The following is a 23,768-nucleotide window of genomic DNA, read 5'->3' on the forward strand; positions in this document are numbered from 1 at the left end:
GGTTATTTCCATGCTAAAATTTCGTAACTGGGCAATTAGTGTCTGCTTGCGGGCACATTAACCTAGTGCTGTTTCCCAATCAACTTCTCATTGCAGGAACTTCGAAGGAAGTTTAATTAGGAAGCGCAGGGCCTATCCACTTCAGGGTAGCACAGCCCTCCACTTGGTTCAAATGTTTTTTTTTTAGTCAGGAGGTGTGAATATGAAGAAGCCACTGTCCCTTTAGCAGCGAACATTTCTAGTTGGTATTTGCAAACTGACACAAGACGTGGAAGCTGCAAGGCAGTGAAAAAAATGTAAGCAGACGGGAGCAACTGCTTTGGTCCGTTTTATTAGTACAAGAAAAAAAAAAAAGAAACACAAGAGAACGAAGCTGATACACCTGTAGTGTATACCATTAAATAAGAGCTGGCCAACAAGGATGACAATGAGCTCATTCCTTCATAGACTCTTCTGTGGGTGCGGGCTGAGCTGGTGTCTGGTCACCATCACCCTTGCCCTTCTTCTTGGAGCCGGAGAGAATGTCATCAATCCTCAAGAGGAGAATGGCAGTCTGCAAGCAAACAGAACACAAAATAACAGACTTGATAAACATAATTTTGTACTGTACAAACAGCTGCTGGGTAATATTTTATGAAACATAAAAAGCAGCAGATGACATCTTTGTTACTTCAGCTTAGAAGTGTTTACCAATGGAATATGTGAATTTATGACTAGTGTATGGCACCATTAGATACAATGTTCAGCTGATCCAGAAAAGTTGCACCCAATTGTAGTAGTGATGTGCAAGCGACTTGTGTGACTATTTCCCAAAGTACAATTTCTTTTTTTCTTCTTTATTTCCAGCAGAAAGAGTAGAAGAAAAGAAATGAAACAATTCACAACATTTTGATCATTTTCCCCCATCGCATTGGCAGAAACATACCTCAATGGCAGTCTTGTAAGCTTGCAACTTCACCACCAATGGCTCCCACACCTTGAGCTCATCTGTTGGCATGATATTGCCTGTCTCACCATCAATGCTCCAGTTTACGCCTTCACCTGCAGCGTGCTTTGCCTGCAGATAAAGGAGAGCAAGAGGTTTCTGGCTGTGATGAAAGCTTACGCATGACCCAAAAACTGCATGCATTGGTTATTCCAAAAAAGCTGCAGTCCACTGTGAACGTAGCAAAATTTTTCGTTACCCTTATGACACTGCTGAAAGGTTGTTATGACAACACTTTCTACGAAGCAAATGTGGAATGGAAACAACAGCACAGCCACGAGACCTTGCAAGCTTATTGCGGTTAAAGTGACCCTGCTGCAGTGGTTCAGTGGATATGGCATTCTGCTGGTGAGCACGAGCTTGTGGATAAGATTAGTTGCTGCAGTCGTCGGACTGCAATAGGGGCAGAAGGCAAAGATGCTTCTGTTGCGTGCCTTGGAGGCAAATTAAAGAACCCCAGGTGGTAAAATTAATCCAGAGCTCCCACTACAAATATCTTGCAGCCTGTGCACAGATTTGGAACATTAAACACCATACTGCACACTGTGTACACTCTCAAGCTTCTTATTATCTAGGATGTTATAGTGTTTGCTCACAAATTTTAGCCTGATTTTAGTAGCTGCAGGAAAGTCTCAAACCACAAGATTTACACAAGGAACCATGACATCAAATGATTTTACAGTATCTACCACTGTGGCTGCACTTTATGTTTGACTTTGCCATCCCTTTCAAGCAACAGTTACAACCCAAAAAATGGGCATGGGCAGGACATGTAATGAGGAGGGAAGATAACCGATGGTCGTTTAGGGTTACGGACTGGATTCCAAGGGAAGGGAAGCATAGCAGGGAGTGGCAGAAAGTTAGGTGGGCGGATGAGATTAAGAAGTTTGCAGGGACAACAAGGCCACAATTAGCACATGACCGGGGTAGTTGCAGAAGTATCAGAAGCCTTTGCTCTGCAGTGGGCGTAACCAGGCTGATGATGATGACAACCCAAAAGTTCATAAATAGTTGACATACGAAGCCTGCACCTTAATACCAAGAGAAAGTGTAGAAAGAAAGAGAAAGAAAGAGAAATTGTAAGGAGTGAGACTCCTTACAATCTCACTGGAAAAATGCTAAGTACATGCATCAACCAGGGCTGCATGCATTCATTTGATGACTTTTGCTATACTGTATTTACTCTAGATATACCCTGCAGCAAGCCTACCAAATTGAAGAGAGAGAGAGAGAGAGAGAGAAATCTGGCCTACAAGGACCTGATGGCACAGGTTTTCTTCCATGTTGCCAACATTGAAATGATGCTGCTAATGGTGGCATTTGAACCCACAACCTCACGCTGAGCGGCAGAATGCGAAAGCCACAACAACAGATAACTTGGCAATGACACGGACACCAAGCACATCTTATCATAAAATGTGCAGAGGCAAATTGCTTGAACTTTCAAATGTACCATGGATCTAGAGATTTAAGAACTGTTTATGTTTGTAAGTCCAAGTAGCTGGAAGCCTTCGAATGGTTAGTAAATCAATTCACTTGCTGGGCCAATTTACAGGCAACGCATCTGAAGTAAGAACACAACTAAAATGAGCACTTGCTTTTTTATCAAATGCTTCAGGCTAGCAGAGCTTACACCCTAACACTAACAGACAAGGCTGTGGTAAGAAAGAGATAATAGCTTATCTTTTTGTGTTGCTGCAAAATAAGACAGATTATTTAATTCCCTGAAGGTCAAATTTTTAAAATTTCTGATTTAATATCTTCAGACTGACCATAAAGAGAAAAAAAATAATTTTCCCTAGGTAAACATGCATTGTCTCTTCGTGAATACAGATGGACTTCCATAAATACTTATAAGAATAAAAATGTAGATACACTGAAATTGATATATTCTGATTCAGCACTTGGGTAGTAGTCCGCATTAGTGAAATGGCCATTCGACTCTCTTGCAGCAGAGCAACCAGCGCGCACGCGCACAGCGCAATTGAACCGTGAATGCGAGTGCAAGCAAGAAAACGTGATGGTTGTGCATCCGCCAGAAAAACGAAATGAGTCAGAAAGTTGCAGTCATACTTCACTCCGTCATTAACGAGGGGCAATCAGTTTTCACAAGGAGGAAAGAAATGCAGGCATGGCAGCATCGTTTGCATACACTAGCGCCTACCTGTGAACAGCTGTAATTGCACCCCTGTGAGAAACAGAAGAATGAGCATCTACCGGTGACTTTTTCGATAGATTAGAAGCCAGATAGACATCAGTTATTATGAGGGCAATGAACGGAAACAGTCCACGAGACGAAACCAAAACTAACCGCGGCGCGCCCTTGTATGCGTGGATGCCCGAGCGATCGCTGAAACACCAGTGTAAAGAAGACGTGGAATGAAAACCAAAAAACTACATATTAAAAAAAAAAAAGAACGTGTGCCCACACAGGCTGGCAGCACCTACTGGGCAACAAAGAGTTGAAAAACTGGCACATTTTTTAAACATACAGAAGGCACAGTAAAAATATGGCATTGACCATCTGGGACTAATTCGCAGCACTGTATATTTACAGCATTGAACCTCAAAGAGTTAAAAAGGAAACGATACCCAACGGCACCCACTGATAAGTGCTCGTGCTTGGCTCATCAGGATCGTGTGACATGAACCAAATATTACACATATCGAATTCATTGCAGTTACATCACCAATCAATTAATAACCTGGCCCTGCATGTGCCTACGTTGCGCTGCAATGGCATGCAGAAGGGGAGAAGTGTGCGCCTGACCTTGAGGGCAGTAAGTGTGCGAATGGTGTTGCCACCACAGTTCTGGATGAGGGTCGCTGGGATGATCTCCAGTGCCTTGGCCAGGGCACGGTATGGCCACTGCTGCACTCCTGTCAAGTTCTTGCTCTTCTCAGTAAGTAGCTGCATTGGAATTATAAAGGCATTATTACGCTGCAAAGATCCACGCTCATTCTACTTTACTTGCAAGAGAAACAGAATCAGGGTGTCTACCAAGTTGGCATTTCCAAATTCCCCGAGTTTTCCAGGTTTTCCCTGAGTACCTTTGCAATATTCCCTGAGTGATGCAGAACTATGTTTTATGTCAAGACCTTATCGCCCAATGCTGTCACTCTCTAGTAAGCATATGAAAAAAAAAAAAATTTTTAAAAATGACTTAATGCAATTTGAGTACTAAGGAGTAGTGTTTATACTAGTCAAAAAAGGAATAGAAGGGAGGGTTAGTAAAATGCACAGCAAATAAAATGTCTTTGAGAAAAATTGCAAATCGAGTCGGAATACAAATAAAAAGGAGATTCATACAGAAGCAAATATTTTCGAATATGAGCTATTTCTATCAACTGATAGCAAGCTCAGTGGTATGAGGCTCAAACTTTGTCACAATTGAGATTCTCTCTCAACAGCTCGTGAGTCAACCTCAACTGTCCTGACGTACTCTCAGCCCGCACACGACGCCTCAGTGTTGTGTTTCACTGCTTTAAAGAGTTTATTTTGGTTTGTATGAGGGACATTTGCATCTCAGCATCAGCCAACACTTTGTTTTTTGAGCTCAAAATGGCGGCAGCATGCTTCCTTTCCCGTTCATTCCCCAATGCATAGGTCGTTTCTTTTCTTGTCCGCCTTCCGCCACTCGTTCGCCTCACGGACCATTTGAAGCATCTTCTTGGTCTGCTGCACAGTACATGCCCGATGTTTCGAACTCCACAGGGGCGCGAAAAAGTCCGAAAAATTGGCAGGTTGGAAAAAATAAATGCATGTCATTTACTGCCCTTAAGGGCTCAAACCGCCACAGGCACATTCGAAAACGCTCTGCAGGCCCGTCGGTACATGTATTAGGCATATTGGTGCTCGTACTGTGACAGGAAATACCGGGTGCACGCGTGTATAAATAAGGAATACATACTGTGCCCCGAAACAACAGCCCCTTCCCATGCTGCTTATGCTTCACTGCAATACTTTTGTGTATGCTTCACCAAGTAACATTTCTGTACAGAGGCAAAGCTGACTTTCGGAAACCAGCATTATGCAATGCACCGTGCTTTCCAAGCTTCTAAGCCAATCGCAAGGACCACAAAGGCGGAGTCCGTACCATTGCTGACAGCAGTGAATTCTTTCAATAAAAAACGCGGCACCCAATGGCAAGAAGCTTCATAGCGAACGTCGAAGCAGCTAGCCCTAGCGTTGCTGCAGTGGTGGCTACGGCTGCCAGCGGATCTGCGTGTGAGAGCACCGGTTCGAGGCAGCGAGGTAATCAATATGGAAGCGGTGGTGGCTTTGATTAATGCCGTTTTGGACCTGCAGTTACGGCAAAACGTCCAGATAATTGGACGGCGAAGAGTTCCTGCGTCCGAAATTTCAAACGTTCTGATACATTGACTCTATGGGGTACGTGGTGGTGCCGCGAAGCCGTCCAAATTATCGGGAATCTGGAAAGTCGGTCATTGACTGTACACTGGCAACTCCTCCAGCCGACGACCGGGTGTAAAAGACGATATATTACGATTCCTGTCTGTTACTCGAGCCAGCATTACCGCGACTTTCGACCCTTTCAATAAAATTACAGCTAATTTTCCCTGATAGAGGCACAAATTCTCTGAGTTTTCCCTGAGTTTTTCCAGACTATTCAATATCCCTGAGAATTCCCGGTTTTCCCGGTTGGTAGACACCCTGCAGAACTTTTTATACTTCTAAGCATTGGGCTTAACCATCACCACCATCCGATACAACGAATAAGCAGCTAAAAGATATCTATATCCTTCCAGTTCATGTGCACTGCTTCTCATGTACTAAGCCACTGTTTGAGATTGTAGCATCAGGTTGCATGACAAAGTTGCCAACAGGTTCCTCACACACAGAGAAGACCGAGAATGACCACATAATCAAGCAGCCAGAAAAAAAAAAATAATTTCAAGGTGGGAAAAGATTCACAACCAGGTGAAGGGCGAGGTGTGCAGATATCAAATCATGGCTCTCGAATGAAACATATAATTAGGGGTTTGTAAATACTTGCAAATTTTGAATATTATATCTTTAATAGTATTTATATTCGATTAAAAAAACTAGGCATTTGAAAATTTTTAAATATTATATTGGATACAAATATTCTAAACAAATAGAATATACTGCTGGCTCTGCAGGAGCAAACACTGTTCTTAGCATTTGTACCTCTCCACAGTCAAATGCCTTTATAACGAAGTGCTTGGTGCCTCTGAAATCATTCGTTATACAGGTCACTCATTGTAAAGGTCGCGCACAGCACAGCTCACAATAGAACCGCGTTAGAATTATTCCTTCATTATGCAGGACATTTCATTGTGGAGGTGCTCAACTGTAATCTAACAATGTGTGTATGATTTTGCGCTGAACTTTGTGATAATTTCGCGCTGCTGGCAAAATTTTGCCCATAAAACATGCTTAGCCATGGGTTTTCAGCCTCTCAATAGCAAGGGGCACGGTTTTGCGGATAGTGAGGAAGCATTCCTTTGCATTGCCACGCTCAATGTATACGACTGAAATAGGGTCAAATGCCTCCATGTTTACAGGCAATTGATATTGTACAGTATGGCACAGGTTGGCGAGAATGGACAACAAGTGGGAATTAATCAATTTCATAAGTTAACATGAGCCAAATACGTAATCTTTTAGTATAATGCTTACTGGTCTAATTTTTTTTACCACTGACAATTGTGATGTTCCAACATGTTAATATCACCCAAATTACTATTAAATGCATGTGCATGCCATTATTCGATATTTGAAGCTGAGTATTTGTATTGAATTCGTATTTGAAGAATTGTATGTTAGCAGACCGCTAATAATATTACACAAAAAGTAGGGGCATTAAAATAGTTTACCCGCCGTGGTTGCTCAGTGGCTATGGTGTTGGGCTGCTGAGCACGAGGTCGCGGGTTCGAATCCCGGCCACGGCGGCCGCATTTCGATGGGGGCGAAATGCGAAAACACCCGTGTGCTTAGATTTAGGTGCACGTTAAAGAACCCCAGGTGGTCAAAATTTCCGGAGTCCTCCACTACGGCGTGCCTCATAATCAGAAAGTGGTTTTGGCACGTAAAACCCCAAATATTATTATTATTATTATTAAAATAGTTTAATTTCCTAATCGAATCAAATAATCTAGAAAAGCTACCTTTGACTATTGAAGATAGAACATCTTCAAATTTTCAAAGTTAAATGAAACTGGTCAGCTATAATATGGCAGAACTCATCTCACGACGACTGTAATGCGAATAGCAATCAAGCAATGTAGCGACATACCCTATTCCTGAAGACCTGTTTATTTAAAACGTGTAGCGGTAATTCTGAGATTTTCGTCGGTTTGGCTATATGCTACATACTCTGATATCGCCTCACTTTGCTGTTGCCCTCACTTGCCAAGGTAGACCATGAGCATGGAGGCATGATGACTGTATGATGCTGGCGCAGTGACGATGGAATGAAGAAGGAATGATATTGATGGAACAACAAAAGCTTACGACGACTACAGCATGACAACGACATGTGGATTCTTAAACGATGGCGAAATGACAGCGTGACGGTGATGACATGATGAAAACGGTATGACGAATGCATGACAACGACTGTATGACAATGATGGCAAGACAATGACAGGAGCACAGTGAGATGACGACGATGGCATGACAAAGGCGGCATAATCACGACTGAATGACAGTATGATTATAATACATTGAAAAAGAAAAATTGATGTCGATGGAACGACGACGACAGTATAACAATGGGATGACATTAGTGAAGTGACGACAATTATAAAACGACAGCGTAACGACGACGGCATCATGAGAGTTGGATCGCAAAGCTGGAATGACGACGATGCAATGACCACGAGGGCATCACAACCCTGGAAGACATACCTAGTGACACAAGCTATTTGGACTACTGGGTTGGAGTAGAAGGTGTAACGATGGCAGCATGACGAGAGTGAGATCACGAAGCTAGAGTGATGATGACTGAATGACCCCAACAGCAACACTATGGTGGGGTGACAACGAATGCATTATGACAACGATGGCGTGACGACAATCGCATGACGATTGTCGGATGACAAAGCTGGCACGATGGCGATGCAACGACTCCGATGGCATCATGACTATAAGCCCATACCTATTGGTCCAAGCTATTAGACAACTTATGCGACTGGGTCAGGGTTGATGGTATGATGATTGTGGCATGACAAGAGTAAGATCATGAGCTTGGAATGACGGAAATGAAGCGACCACGACGACATCTTGACAAGGAGCACATACCTAGTGACCAAAGCAGGTAGACAACTTGGGCCACTGGGCTAATAGATAGGCTAAAAATGACTGAAATAGACAATGAATGCTATTTGCATTAAAATCGCTTATTTACTTTAGTTAATGCATGCACATATTTTTACAATTGGATGTCAGGTAAAATGAGGAGCTTGGAAATTATAGCGTTCAATGATCTACATCACCATGTGGGGACGTTTGAGTCTAGCTTCCCTGCATGACTCTCGCATCTCCTGACGTTTGGCATCCCCCCCTGACACACGCACGATGGTGGAATTTAGTGTTGTAGTACGCAACTGGGATGAGAGACTGCCTGGCTGTTCGGATGCAAGTGCCACCTGATAGCGCGGATAAGTTGGGTGCAAGAAGAGCTTGTTTCCTCGTCTTTGGCTTCAGGAGAGAGAAAGAGAGAGAGAGAGAATAAACTTTATGCAAAAAAACACGAGCGTAGGATGCTCCCCTGCTCTGCAGTGGGTGGTCCCCTTGGTCCAGGAGTCCAGCAGCCTTCGCTGCCCCTCTCGCTCAGTTGACCAGGTTGAGCTGGTCCCACAAGTTGGAGCTAAACAGCACTGCCTCCCATTGCCTTGTGGTGGGGTGTGTTATGGGTGCGAGGTGTGGTGTGCTTGCACAAGCCCGTAACATGTGATAAAGCACTGCGCATTGGCTTCAGGACGATGCATGCGAACCAACCATGTGCTTGTCAGTGCTCTTTGTAGGATGCTACCGTGGGTGGCTTCCCGCTCGACTTCAGTATCAAAAGAAGAAGCCACAAATGGCGTCATCTCTCATCCCAGCTGCGCAACTATGACACCAACTTCCACCAATATGTGTGCATAATGCAGAGAAGCCGCACATCAGGGGACTGACAAAGTCTAGCATCGCCACAACTATGACAATGATGGTAATGGAACAGAGCAGCATGTAACCAAGTGCATTTCAGAGCGCAGCTCTTAAGCACCTGTCACTGTACTGAGCATCAGCGTAACCGAGCGAACGAGCACAGCGAAAGATGAAAGAGCGAACGCAGAGTGGGAGTTGAAGGACTCGAGCAGCTAACGGCATAGACAAGCGTGAGTGAGAGTGCCAGCTCTGCTCGTGCTTGTTGAGTTTGCTTGGTTTGGCCTCATTTGCGCTTGTTTCGATTGTCATGATTTCATGGTTTGCCCCGCACCAACCAATGTATTACTAAATGAAAACACGTATAGAGCTACACTCAAATTTCGCATTAGGGAGTATCGTAATCCTCAGTGAATTTTCAAAGGAGAAAAATGTAATGCAATCGAATTCCTTTACAATGAACGCCGCTATGAAACTTCGTATAATTAAGGTTTTTGTAGGAACTCAGGCATGCTTGATGACTCATTGGTTACTTTACAACGAACACACATAGCGGCGTCACCATTACTGAGCTGCGGTGTGTGTGTGCACAAAGAGCACCGGTCGACATCACAACAAACACCGTGGGAGAGTCTGGACACTGCAATAGCTACAGTCTCTCTCTACACCATCAGCAGCAGTCCTACAGCAGACTAATTTGGAACAGTCCCCGCTTGTGCTTGTCTTTTTCCTCCAAAACACCAGTAAGTGTAGCTTTCCCTTTCGTTCAAACAGAAATGAATGTTTAACAATTTGGAATAGTGAATTATTGAATCAAACAGAATATCGGTATGTATATGATTCATATATGAAATCTAGAATATTTGCACACTACTAAATAAAAAGAAAATTGCATAATCAAATGATTACAAATTAGCTTCTTTAGGACTGGTGCATTGGCGATATCCAGTTGCAACATCATTATCAATAATTATGCTCTGGGTGTTTATTACTATGTGTTACGTGCACTAAGAACTTCAGCTTAGCTACAATGCATGTGCACTACAAGCACTCACATGTCCGACAGCCATCTCAACAGCACCACCTCCGGGCACAAGGCGGGGTTCAAGAAGAACATTGCGTGCCACACACATGGCATCCTGTAGATTGCGCTCCACTTCCTGCAGCACATCCTTAGAGGCACCACGCAGCAGAATGGTGCACGCCTTGGGGTCCTCGCACTCGGTGATGAAACAGAAGTACCTGCAGAAACATGCGTATTTTCACCATAACATGGAGCAATTTAGATGCCTAATTGTGCATCGATGAAAACAGACTGTACCCATTGATAAAATGTTGGCACACTGCTTTGTAATACCACAAAAATAATCTAAGTTTGCGGTGAACAGACAGAAGCGCCTTAACGTCCACACCAAACATGTAATTGTTTCACGAGGCTTACAACAGGGTAACTGTATTCTTGATACACTCTTGCATGTCAGACTAACTACTAATGCAGAGAGTTCTCACAGGTGGTATGCTGTTCCAGTGCTTCCATTTTTATTTTTCTGCAAGACTGCGTCTGTAAAATGTGTGCCTGAATATTGTACAGTCAATGTTTCCAAGACAATGTGGCTATACAAGTTTAGATCTCAGTTTTTAAAATTCTTTTTTAAAAGAATAGTAACAGAAAGAGGCGTGGAAGGGAGGTGATCTGACAGGCTCTTTCTGCAAAAAATGAGGGAACTCAGGGGGTACTTTGTTAGCTTACACCCTTAGACAACACTTAGCCAGCTTTTCTGTCATAACACAAGGATCACAATATGAACTGCAATGTAAAGGGTAGCCTGGCATTGCCAACAGTATGTTCTACAAACAAAAGGCATTTAAGCTTGTCTTCGCAGGGTCTTAATGACCTTTGCAAACAAAGCTCTGTGCTTCCAAACCCTAGAAGTGACAGGTCAAGAATGGAGCAACTACAGCAGAACGTTGTTGATATGTTCCCGTTAAGTAAGTTTTCTTGGCACCAAAGTTCGCAATCGAGAACACAAAAAATGACCCAATAGAGTTACGCTCATTTTTGGCAGGTTCATACATTCCTGGAAACACAATTGCTGAGAGCATTGTCGGAGCGCAGTGTGTTCGAATTAACCATCGCAAATGCTTGCGCGTTCGAATTACCGAGTGTTGCGCTTCGGCGTCCCGTGCCGCAACAATCTGTGTGACGCTTTGCATTATGTAGCCGTCAACAATAGCCGAATCAGTCAATTTTTTAGTTACTTCAGATCGTACGATTTGCCAGTTAAGTCTTTTTCTTGTGTTTTTTTCCAAAACGTATGAACGAGGTTTTACTGTTTCTCTCAAAATGAGCACATACATATGCTCCAACCATTTACACTAGCCAATCCTTCCTTTCCTTCCTTCTCATCACAATTAACAGGCCTGCCTCAACCTGAGAAGAGGGGCCTTTGTATTTGTGTGGGGTGAACGACACCATATGTCTGCAGAGAGCCTTCCATAGTGTGTACTCTAGGCTACAACATGCACCAGTTCATGCTTCGGATGTTTTGCTGGGAAAGAGACATAGATACTGCCCCCTCATAATTTGCTTTTAAGCTCCAATTATATCAAACACAGATATATCGAATTATTGTGTATACTGAACACTTTCTATATAACCTGGAAAATCGCATGCATTTCTTATTTTTTACTTCAAACGGGGTCGGACGTAAAATGGATATATTGAACTCTGCCACCCCAGACCACGTGCACGCTGTTGACAGGTGGTGAGCCTTCCTGCAACACCCTCGAAGATAGCGGTAGCGCGATGGGCGTTCCCAACTGCTGCGCACTATAGCTGCACACATTGATCAAGCTGGAGGTGCCATTTGGACGTAGTGGCATATACACGCTGCAGCTTGGCTAGTTCGACAATGTCAACAACGCATTGTATTTGCCGTACTGATTCCTCCTCAGTGCCCCGCACTGCACCTGCCATGCCTCACGAGGACTGGCGGTTTGCATCCACAAAGACTTGTGACAGCATGCGCTCAGTGGGCTGACAGACGCCTTGGCAGACACCACTTAATAGTTTGTTGTTGACAGTGTTTCAAAATGCTTCGATTGATGGACGTAGAGATCGCAACAGAAGTAGGGTCCAAGCAATGACGCTGCCAAGGTTGATCCCGGAAGCACTGATGCTGCCCCTTTTCCAAATTCAACTGGGGCTGTAGCTGCTTTGGCCCTTCTATGCTGCTTCAGTGGCACGATAGAGGGCATCGGCCTATCACTTGTGGATTGTTTAGGCTATGTTGAGGACTCCGTGTTTAAGCACGCGGCAGCCAATAAGAAGCAGGCTACACTGCTGCAATACTTTCAGCCAAATAAATAAATACTTAGTGTGAAGCTTCAAGTGAGTATTTACTGCACCATGGTTGGGGCGCGATTGGGAATAGTTGTTCGGAGCGCGCGTTCGAATTTGTCGCATGTGATTGGCCTAGGCCACGCCGACTTCGCGCGGCTGACGAAGTCCGTGCTGCCTAGGCTAATTGCGTGCAGTGCAACCGACCGCGCGCTCACGGCTGCAAAGTTGCCCCGGCCGAGGCCAATTGCGTGCGGCGCGTGCGGTTCATTGATTGATTGATTTGCAGAAGTTTTTGACGAGTTTTTTTTACATGATTTTATATATAGAATTCAGGCTATATAGAACTATTTCACGATCACGACACTGTTCAATATACCAAGGTTCGATTGTAGTACATTACTGTGCATGTGTTTGTGCTGTAAGCTATCTTTGGCTCTACACGTGCTGATCTTGGCTGTTCATGTGCATGGCGTGAATTTGTTAAGACCAAACTATTGGTGAATCTTGTTCGAGTGTGCCTGCCTGTGTAATCCATTAGAGAATAATTATCCAGGAACGTGGAAGGATGGAGTGCAGGCACAGGAAGGCTTCGTGGGAAAAGCATCTCCTGCATTCTTGACTTGTAACTGGCCACAGATATGCTGACATTCCTGTTTCTACCCATACATTTTTCAATGATCACAGAGACCATCTAAAAGGCTAAAACCGACTCCTCACAATAAACACAGACTGTGACCTGTTCTAATCTTTGCACCTTTAAGCTAATGATATAGGGAAATTTCAGTTCATGCCTGTACATGCCTGGCTGACCAAATTTGTGGGCTGCCATAGCGCAACTATGTGATAGTGCTCTCAAACACAAGGCTGTTTCTTTACTGGCAATGACATGCCACAGGGGGTAACATGCCAGGAACCAGAGGAGGAAGCAGAAATATACACACTCTTCACCGATCTTCTTGATCTCAAAGAGGCCAGCCTTTGTGCCCACATCTTCCTCACGGAGTTCATCAGTGCGGTTGGCAATTGTTGCTCCACACACACTGGAAGTAGAGAAAAGGCAAATTGGGTACCTGATCTTTGCTGTTGGTAAAAGGAATATATATAAGCAAAAACACAGGAAATACACAGCTCAATTTGGTAGTTAGCATCAAACCAGCAGGTACGCTTAAAGAAAATGGTGGAAAACAAATGAGGCAGTGCTAAAAATCCTATGCTTACCGGGCTATCCTGTTGTTGTCAGTCTTGCGCACACGCCGCACACAGGAGATGTCGGCTTTCATGAGGTAGTGCTGTGCCAAGTCTGGAGAGTTAAGGCAGCGATGATTTAAGCAGCACCAGATTAGGGCACTTGCAACAATCACAGTCCAACACACTACTTTTCATAAAAGCCTACTGTTTCTCAATCGTCACGTCACCCAAAGCTTCCAGGAAATATGAATTCGATACCAAGCATATTTTGCAGATGCTGAATGGTAAAAACTTATCAAGTAAATAAAAACATAATGCCAGCAAAATTTCACCTTGATTTCTAGCCAAGCATGAAGGTGATGTAAAAACATGCGCTTGGATAAAAAGCTTTTCTCTACTCTTCCTGACGTGTGCCGAAACTTGCCATTTTTGCACACTACTTGTGCAAGCAAAGAAGAACACTTTACAGTCAAAAGTAGCACATTACAATCAAGGGAGTTGTCTTCATGTTTCCTTGCCATGGAAGCCATATATGTGTTACAATAGTGTAAATGAAGTGTAATTACTACATAACACTTTTGCTGATAAAGCAACTCACCAGAAATGCCCTTTTCTGTTATCACAACATCAGGCTTCAGCTTGATAATGTCAGAGCAAATCTGCTGGATGTACTGTTCCTCAATCTCCAGGATCTTGGTGAAGTCCTCCTCCCGCGAGATCTCAATGTTCGTCTACAAAATACATTTTAAACGGGAAAGGTCGGTTAGAGCTGCTTCAAACATTCTACTGGAAAAGCATGCTTGTGTTTGGCAACAAGAACAGGAAACTAGTTTCAACGAGAACAGAGAACCAGAAAACTAAATCAAATCGTCTGGACCTGGAGGTAAGTGTGAGCCCATTCTCTGACTACAGTCACAAAGGCAGTAACAGCTTACAGCTCCTTAAGATGCCCATTGCTAGATTCCTTTTTAAAGCCAACAACTACACATAAGGTTAATGATGTGGCAACTTGAGAATAACCAATTAGGCAAATTATCGCAACATGTGCATTAAATTGCATGTTGGAGGCCCTGATGATGATCAATAATTGAAATGGCATACAGAGCACATGCCCCGTATCGTTAATATGAGTATCACAATGACAGTGTACATTATGAAAAAGGCGGGCTCCTTTGTTGATTTTTGTGATGGTAACTCCATGTTATAAGAATGCGGGCAGAGAGACCTTCAAATGACATAACGACCTTGAGGAATTAGTACATCGAAGTAAAGCAAGAAGAAAACCTCACCTGGCTCTCTCCCTTCTTATACTCGAGGTTGCAATCCAGAAGCACAATTCGAGGTTTTTCAATCCTCCTGCAATGTCACAAAAGTCTGTTAAAGGCCAACTGCAATAAAATTTCACTATAGCTAAACTGACTATACAAATTAGTATTAGATACTACTGAAGCAATCTTGGCATAGCTTGAGGGCTAGTAAACATCAAATTTTTTAAATTAACAGCCTTTAAATAGTGCCTAAGCAGAGGACACGGGCACCTGGTGGTTAGTGGCATGGAGTCTCCTTATGACAATCATTAGGGGGAAATTTGTCTGCAGGAGCTGCAAGCATGAAAATGAAGGGTAAACTTTGTCGTCCCAGCTTCAAAGGACATTGCGATTTTCCAAACTGGTCACGTTCAACAAAATATTGCATTATATATGCAACAATTCACACTGATTATGCATGTGCACAGGAACTTACTGCCTTCATGCAGCTAGAAAAATATGATGGCTTAGAAACATGGGTCAACAAAGGCACACAAAGCATAATACAGCCACAAGAATGTCGAAGCCACAAGCACAAAGTTTAAAAAAGTTTGTGTACTTATTGTTTCCATGGAAGCGGAACAGATGTAGTGCTAGAGCTCCTTCTAGTAATTTTAGAAGGAAAGTCTGTGGTTAGTGGATACGACACAAGTCCCAGACCTTTTGAGATTTAAGCGCCCTGTGGGCACTTAAATCTGAAGCGTCGTATTGGTTCTCAACGTTCTGGGTTCTCTGTCATTTTTTGTGAGAAGCACGCTTGCTTCAAAAGGAAAGCGATTTCGATGGACGAAGAGCTTGGCAATTCCGAAGCTGCAAGGTGCCTCGACGTGAACGACACAACATTCGTGGCTAGCAGAACCAGTGGGCGAGACAGTGATGCTAGCATGTATGGCAGATGGCCATGAGCAGCTAGTGTACATTATATTCCAACGCGAAGTGATCCCAAAGGAGACATTTCCCACTAATGTGACCATGCTGCCAGGAAAGGAGTTCAATGGATGTGTCCCTGGTCCTTGACTGGGTTAAGACTGTGTAGTGCCGACGACCAGCTACCCTTCTTCACCATGAGTCTACCTAGCGCAAGATCCATTTTGCGGGTTCTGACACCTGAAGTGAAGAATAAACTGATGGAAACAAAAGCCGATCTTGCTGTTATTCCCAGAGGGGTGACATCCATGCTTCAACAACCTTTGAATGTCTGTCTTGACAAATAATTCAAGGACAGAGTGGGAAAGCTCTATAGACTGACTGTATTAGTGAATATTCGGCCACAACTCCTTCAGGAAGAATAAAGTGATTGTGGACATTGCAGATTGCCTAGTGAGTATCTGCTGCTCTCCCACATGAGATGGTTGTGAGCTCCTTTAAGGGGAGATGCTATGCGAAAGAAAACTTTTTTTGTTGTTATTTGTGCTAGAGGTTTGAAGATTTAACAAATTAGAGAGTTCTTCAAACAGACTTTGAATATGCCTTTAGTTTTTTGTGTAGTTGCTGTATTTCTTTAGTTATGTCCTACACAACAGCAAAATATGTTGATCTTCACAAGCAATTTCTTGTGTATTGCATTTTCACAAAAAGCATAGAGCTGTAGCTTATTTAGCTCTTTTGTGGACTGCAAAATGCCAATATCTATCCTAAAAGCATGTACAATTAGCCTCATTCAGCTCACTTAAAAAACCAGGGAAGCATACATACACAACTCATATTGTAATTGAAGAATTATTTTCATGGATTCTTATTAATCTACACAGTTTATTAAACTTTCAGTGCACATTTCCCTTCCTAGGGCACCTAATTCCCCCAAATTAAATTTTTGTATACATAGAATGGCTGGCGCCCTTGGTTTTACCAAGACAGCACGAAAACATTGTAGGTGTACAGCTCTATGCTTTTCACAAAAAGCATAGAGCTGTAGCTTATTTAGCTCTTTTGTGGACTGCAAAATGCCAATATCTATCCTAAAAGCATGTACAATTAGCCTCATTCAGCTCACTTAAAAAACCAGGGAAGCATACATACACAACTCATATTGTAATTGAAGAATTATTTTCATGGATTCTTATTAATCTACACAGTTTATTAAACTTTCAGTGCACATTTCCCTTCCTAGGGCACCTAATTCCCCCAAATTAAATTTTTGTATACATAGAATGGCTGGCGCCCTTGGTTTTACCAAGACAGCACGAAAACATTGTAGGTGTTTAATTCATATATATAACACATTCAAACAGGCAGGAAACTAGTGTTTATAATTTAGCTTTTAATCAATACAAGCAAATCATTTGTTCGCTCATAACCGTGAACATGTCCCTCATTCCCCCCAAACAGCGACCCGGGTGTATAATATAGTTCTCCATCAGAACACCGTGATCAGAACACCATGATATATAGATATAACATGTTTTCAAGTGCTCCTATAGAAATGCATTAACAGCTTGGCTGTAAAATGCAGCCCAGCACTACTTTATTAGAGTGGTCCAATGCAATACTTGAGCAGCTAACTGTGAGCCTAGCTAAATCAGTTTTTAATTAATTAACACAGTGCAGTTATTGCGAGTTCAGTTCAATTTGTTCGTCACTTGGGTGCGCCCTGGCGTACCCAGGCATCCTTGCTTTTTACCCCTAACAGCCTTCAACGCCTATAAACACAATTAAATTGCCCGCCAAGCCACCACCATTTAGAATCAAATGCAACTACGTTAGTAGATAATTATGCTTACTCCCAAGTTAATTCTTTATATGTGTGCAAACATAGCTAACCCTAACAGGATTGGCACTTGGAAGCAGTGGTCATTTCATAATTTCATGGCATACATTTAACGCCTGAGAGCGCCCACAGAGATTTCAAAATATATTCGCGATGAAATGTATGGATACTTAACGGTTCTTCTTGAGCTCAAAGGAACGGCGCGGCAGTGAAACAGCACCGCTCACTCATTGCATAGCAGGCAACATCGCTCTGTCAAGAAAGTTGTGATTGCAGCAGTACTAGTTCCAGTAGCCCCCGCTCCAGACAGGTTTTCTGGCAGAACTGTGAAACTGAGCTGGTTCTAGTAATGTTAGTCTAAACTGCCTGTATTTAAAGAGAACAATCGTAACCCACAGCTGCCTTTAAGAATCTTGCCCTAATGCTTGTTTCGAGATGCAAGTAACTCGATAATACTCCAGCCAACTGGCTTAGGATTCAGGATAGTTGTACATTTCCCGCATCAAAAGGCACTTGTCTTGCTCGTTCTATTCTGGAGTTTCGCCGCAACACAAATGAAGTAAAAAATAACAAAAAGGACATCAAGTAAACTCATGCAGCCATGTGTGATGCAGGTAATGCAACAACGATTGCATATTTGTTGCAAGTTATCCAATGAGTATAGTTGCCTGGAACATTAGGTATCCATTGTTTCAATTTAACTAACCTTTTCATTCTGGGGTGAGTGACATCCTTGTTCAGCATCACTCCTCGAAGAACACACGAATCTTCAATGGCGCCTCCTGGAATCTGGCAGTTGAGACAAATATTACAACATTATAACTAACTTTAAAATTTACCTTGAAAGGGTTAGAGCAACCAATCAGTATCGCAGAACTTACCTTTTCTACCTTGGCATAGCGTTTAATGTCAATTTCCTTGCGGCCACCTTCTTCTATGCAGACTGTCTTCACAGCATCAATGGCAATCTTGCAGGCCAGGTCACCCCTGAACAAAAATTAGGCCTGAGGTTACAATGAATCCATCATCACGAACACAGCAAATTGAAAATGCAAACATGATTGTGCAAACAACCATTTTCACACAGACTAACCTATCTTGTGAAATAGTGGAACCAAAGCAAACATCACGCTTGGGCAACTCAGGATTACTATGCCTCCCAAAATTAAAATCAGCGTAACCAACTGTTGAAATTTTTGATAATGGATTAGGTGCTCCTACTATACAAGATGCTTGAGTGTCGCAGCAACTACCTCCTGGAACAACAGTGGTATCAGCAGCTGTATAGGTTAACAGCTTGTGATAACAGCCACAGGGCTGGGAACACTTCTGTAACCTTGACTATCACGAAATTTCAAATAGGGATTAATTCGCTGTGGCACAAAACCAAGTGAAAGTCTGTAAACATTTCCCGCACTGCTGGCATGGCAATATAAACTGTGATTGACTTGTCCCTTGAAACTCGTTCTGAACGGTCAAATTATATGGTCATGTTCGTGCTGACCTCTACGACCAGAAAGTCTGACAACTGCACTAGTACTTTCTTTGGAAGTAATAAACTTAAACGAATGCACCTACACTCAGTCTCAAAATCAACTTTCAGTGCAACGTAAGCTACAGGGTGAGTTAGTCAATCAGAAGAGCCAATGTACAGATTGAGTCAGTACACAAGGTATCAATCCACACTTGTGCTACCCTCTCCAAGGAAAATAGAGCAGATAACGCTGCAAGTAAGTGGTGCTCGTGACCATCTGCAACAGTGTTTGTCAGGACAGGCCCATACATGTAATTAGAGCACATAAAACATAATTCACTAACGCTTTAAGCTTGAAAACATTGGCAGAGGCGAGTTTATCCGAAAAAATTATGCAGGTACCGCTTGCTGTGAGTGGAAATGAAGCTTCTGCATCCATCTTCCTAAGTGAGACTCCACTGAAGCTTGTGTTCACCTTGGCAGACCACTGTCCACGGAGTCTGGCCGCGGTCCATGGCCAATGCAGCGTTAAAACCGTCGATTGCAGATTTGCTTAGCAAATGCATTTATGGCCCATTTACTGTGTGTCAGTGTGGCTTTTGGAACATTTGGCGAGCAGCAGCAGCGACAAATCCTTATGTCGTAGGTCTTTTTCAGCAGTGCATTATGTTTCTTGCTTTTACATGCCCATCATTGGTGTTTCAATCACAAATTTCTTTGAGCAAATGCATCATAGCTCTTTGTCTATCCTCTGTAGGCAGGGAAAAAAAAAAAAGCCTGATGACCCCAGTGCAATGCCAACCCAGCAACAATTCTTGTAGGGGCGAAAAAGTCTGGGAACTCACTTCTTTCACTTAACTGCGAGTTATTAGTGAACTTCATGAGGATTTCACTGCTCATTGGTAAAAATTTTACTGTGGATATAGTAAATGTAGTCAGAAATCAAGAATACTTGTGAGGGACTATACTGATGATGGGTACCCCGCCAATGTCACTTTCACACAGGGAAGACATGTATTACAGCATTTATTTAATGTTACAAATTACACATGTAGTGCTCTACTAAACTTATGTATCTGAATTATAGCTGAAGCCAAAGCACAGAACTACATTCTATTGCATACTATGCGGTGCATATGGTGGTGCCTTAGTAACACCTCTGAACTTTTGCTGCGCTGAAAGCCAACTTTGAAAGAGTATAGACCTGTACTGCCTTCTTATCGCTACTGTCAAGATGCAAGGCCCAAGGCAGCAGCACTATTTGTATTTACCTCAACCATCACTGCAGAGAGTAACAGAATCAGAAAGAAGAGTGATAATACAGTCAATTTTCAATTTTTCAGACCCTCTAAGGAGTGCCTAGGGGCAGTGAAAACGTAAAGAAGAAAACAAAAAGAAAGACAAAAAAAAAAAAAGAGAGAAAAACACATGCCTTTCACTGCCCTCAAGGGCTCAAATCGCCAGTCACACTTGAAATAGCTTTAAAGGCCTGCCAGTGAACTTATTAGGCATCTCAGTGCTTGTATTATGACAGAGAATGGTGGGTGCGCATGTGTACAATCAAGGAACACATTTTATGTCTCGTGACAGTGGCCCCTTTGCAATCTTGGTATGCTTCAATGCAATAAAATGCACATGTTCCACCACATAACACGACTGTATTGCTGCAAAGCTGACTTTCGGAAACCGGCACTGCGCAACACTTTAGAACCTTGCTGTGCTTTCTGTGCTTCGATGCCATCGGTGAATCCTTTAAATAAAAAAAACATGGCACCAAACAGCAGGAATTCTAAAACTGGTACAGCACGACATAGAAAGGAAGAAACAAGCCGAGCCGGCCAGCCAGCCAGCGTTCTGTTCCTTTATCTGGCTGGCTCAGCTTGTTTCTTCCTTTCTATGTTGTGCTGTACCAGTTTTAGAATGCAATGCCAACTCGTCCAATCCTCAACCCTAGTGAACAGCAGGAAGCTTGACTGACAACTTCGAAGATGCTAGGCCTAACGACAGTGAAAAAGAAAGCTACTATGGCTGTGTGAGACCGTCGATTCGAGGCTGCAAAATGAGCAAAATGGCAGCGGTGGTGTTTTCAATCAATGCCATTTTGGACCTGCGGTCCTGCCGAAAAGTAAGCAAAATTGAACGGCAAAGGGTTTCAACGTCTAAAATTTCAGGCATCCTTATATAATGGCTCTATGGGGTACACTTCGGTGCCATGAAGGTGCCCAAATTATTAGGTGCGTTTGAAAAAAAAAAAAAAAAAAAGATCTGTGACTGTGATCATTCACTGGCACACTCGTCCCAAAGCTAGAGCTCACTATGATAGACCCCTATGTTAGGGACGCCTGGTTAATTCTGACCAGCTTAGGCTTGTTCAGATGTTCACCTGAATTTATTCACACAAGTGTTTGCACATCCCACTCCCTTTGGAATGCACTCAACACAGCCATAAATGAAACCCTGTGAGCAGCAGCATAACACCATAGCGAAAAGGTGTACCATTTGCTGATGAGCTTTGTTCCAATGCAGCTCTTGATGATGTCCGTCATCTGTTCTGGATTGTTGACATCAACAGGAGTACTGAAAGGTGAAGAAGGAAGCGTAAGTGTCTGTTCATGCTGACATAAAAGTATGTGAGGCATCTCCCGTTACTGCTGACCTGACTTTATCCTTCATAATGGTGATGATGTCCTCAAGAGCCTGGCGATATGCACTGATGATGACAGTTGGGTGCATGTTCTGTTCCAAGAATGGCAGTGCAGCACTAAGGAGTTCACCAGCTGTGAATCAACATAATGAACAATGTGAATACAACTACCAGGTGACCCAAGACAGCACTCGTGAGCTAGGTACAATTATAAATAATGCACATACTATAGTACATGTGTGAGATTACAAAACAGACATATTGTGACTCATTATATATTAAGCAATGACAGGCAACCTTAATGGGGTATGCACTTCAAAAATTTTTATTTCTGGGTAGATTTTGATGAAACTTGCCGAATTTATGTATTTCAATGTGCTAGTTTAAGATACCATTCCCTTTTCTTGTGAGGTAAATAATGATTTAGAAGTGTAAAAAATTCAATTTTTTGCACAACCTGCTTGGAGGTAAGCTATTTACTAAACTATATGTGAAGCAAAAAACATTGGCATACTAAAATTATCTGGAACCAACGAAGAGTGCAAAACAGCAAGAATAGTGTTCTAAGCCAATTTTATATTAAGTGAGAGCAAACCTTTAATTTAAAAACCCATGGTAGCACCCAGGACCAATTATTACTTTTCTAAAGCTACCGTAACATTATTTGTTTATATTATAGGCCTATTCTACTATTTCATTGTTTACTTTTCTGACAAAAAAAAAAAATGCTGCAACAGGACAAGTAGAACCAGACATATTATCGCAACAGAACTGTGACACCATCAAAAAAAAAAATGTTTTAAGAAAATGAGAAAGAACATTTCACAACATGTTCACAGTGATTGTGGCAAGGGCCGAATAAATCAAGGATGATACAAGAGTCCAATCAAGCAAAAATAAATTCTCTACATCAACCTGGAGCAAAGGAACGCGAAAAGATATTTGGGCCAATTTTTGGCTCCAAAAAGCAGTCTCCCCCACTTAAGTGTGGAATCTTGCGACTTTCACAGCAGTAAACCTGGCCCAAACATGCGCTGTTTTTAATGAAGAGAAAATAAAGCTGGTCAAACGCTTATGACGTCGGCTGTAAAACGGATTAGGGTTCCAGATAACTAGGTAGAATGTCACTGTATTTCGTGGCCTAGTCTCCGTATTTTTACTAAATGAAAATGTCTTCGGAACTGAACAGCCTGTTTCATAATTTCACCATCTACCATAAAGTAGTTTGGGTTTACAACTACATTTTGTTACATATGCATGCTTATGCCCGCAAAGTTGCAAAACACAGATGTATGGAATACAGTGATGCTACTGGAACATGCCATTTTGGAGCTGTAAAATAGACTTCCGGAGCATGTTTATGAAAGCGATTGCAAACTATATTATATGGGGCTTTTACAGGGGGCAAGCCATGTGTGAAAGCATTAACTCGTCACTGGTTAATTAACTCAATTAGAACACTAAAATTAAGTGTTCCACCTTTCATTCTGACAAACGTGTCAGGATGGAAGTTATTGAATATAGACAACTGCCCACAGAAGAAATTACTGTACGATCCAGGATTAATTGGAGAGGGTTGACTAGGTCTACCACAGAGCTGACGCAGCTGCTGGTCCATGCCATGCCACTTTCAGTGGTGTGGTAAGACAGCGCTTGAGAACTTAGCTCCGTTTTTAAAATCCTGAGCAAACCTCTTGGCACAGAGCGGGCACACATTTCTCATATCTTGCTGAAATGCAGCAGGATGTAACAGGTTTTACCTTTCACCACAGTACAGCGCAATTGACGCAGCGGTAGCATCACTGGGAAATACTTTCATTTCGGCAGCTGTTAGCTATTACATTAACAGGAAATTAGTTTATTAATAAAGACAAATGTGCCTTTGCAAGATGTTATTCCTACTCCAAGTTCCACTTTTGGAAGATACCAGTACAGTCGAACCCACTTATAACAATATTCAAGTGCCACGAAAATTCCATTGCTATA

The 23,768-nt window shown here is 42.6% G+C and overlaps 1 protein-coding gene across 1 annotated transcript in view; it reads right to left on the minus strand.

Annotated features, from left to right (window-relative positions):
• Window positions 1-312: 312 nt before the first annotated feature.
• The window catches only part of CCT3 (chaperonin containing TCP1 subunit 3), a 41,089-nt gene continuing 17,633 nt past the window's right edge, over window positions 313-23,768 (minus strand). Inside the window, exons 6-17 of the mRNA XM_075681670.1 lie at window positions 21,795-21,915; window positions 21,635-21,715; window positions 18,546-18,651; window positions 18,371-18,453; window positions 14,940-15,006; window positions 14,249-14,381; window positions 13,681-13,762; window positions 13,404-13,502; window positions 10,175-10,361; window positions 3,756-3,896; window positions 926-1,057; window positions 313-553 (exon numbers count right to left, since the gene is read on the minus strand). Of these exons, the coding sequence (XP_075537785.1) occupies window positions 434-553; window positions 926-1,057; window positions 3,756-3,896; window positions 10,175-10,361; window positions 13,404-13,502; window positions 13,681-13,762; window positions 14,249-14,381; window positions 14,940-15,006; window positions 18,371-18,453; window positions 18,546-18,651; window positions 21,635-21,715; window positions 21,795-21,915 (1,352 nt within the window). The 3' untranslated portion in view covers window positions 313-433. The remainder of the gene's footprint in view (window positions 554-925; window positions 1,058-3,755; window positions 3,897-10,174; window positions 10,362-13,403; window positions 13,503-13,680; window positions 13,763-14,248; window positions 14,382-14,939; window positions 15,007-18,370; window positions 18,454-18,545; window positions 18,652-21,634; window positions 21,716-21,794; window positions 21,916-23,768) is intronic.

Source organism: Dermacentor variabilis, chromosome 2, assembly GCF_050947875.1.
Source record: "Dermacentor variabilis isolate Ectoservices chromosome 2, ASM5094787v1, whole genome shotgun sequence".
Taxonomy (NCBI): Eukaryota; Metazoa; Arthropoda; class Arachnida; order Ixodida; family Ixodidae; genus Dermacentor; species Dermacentor variabilis.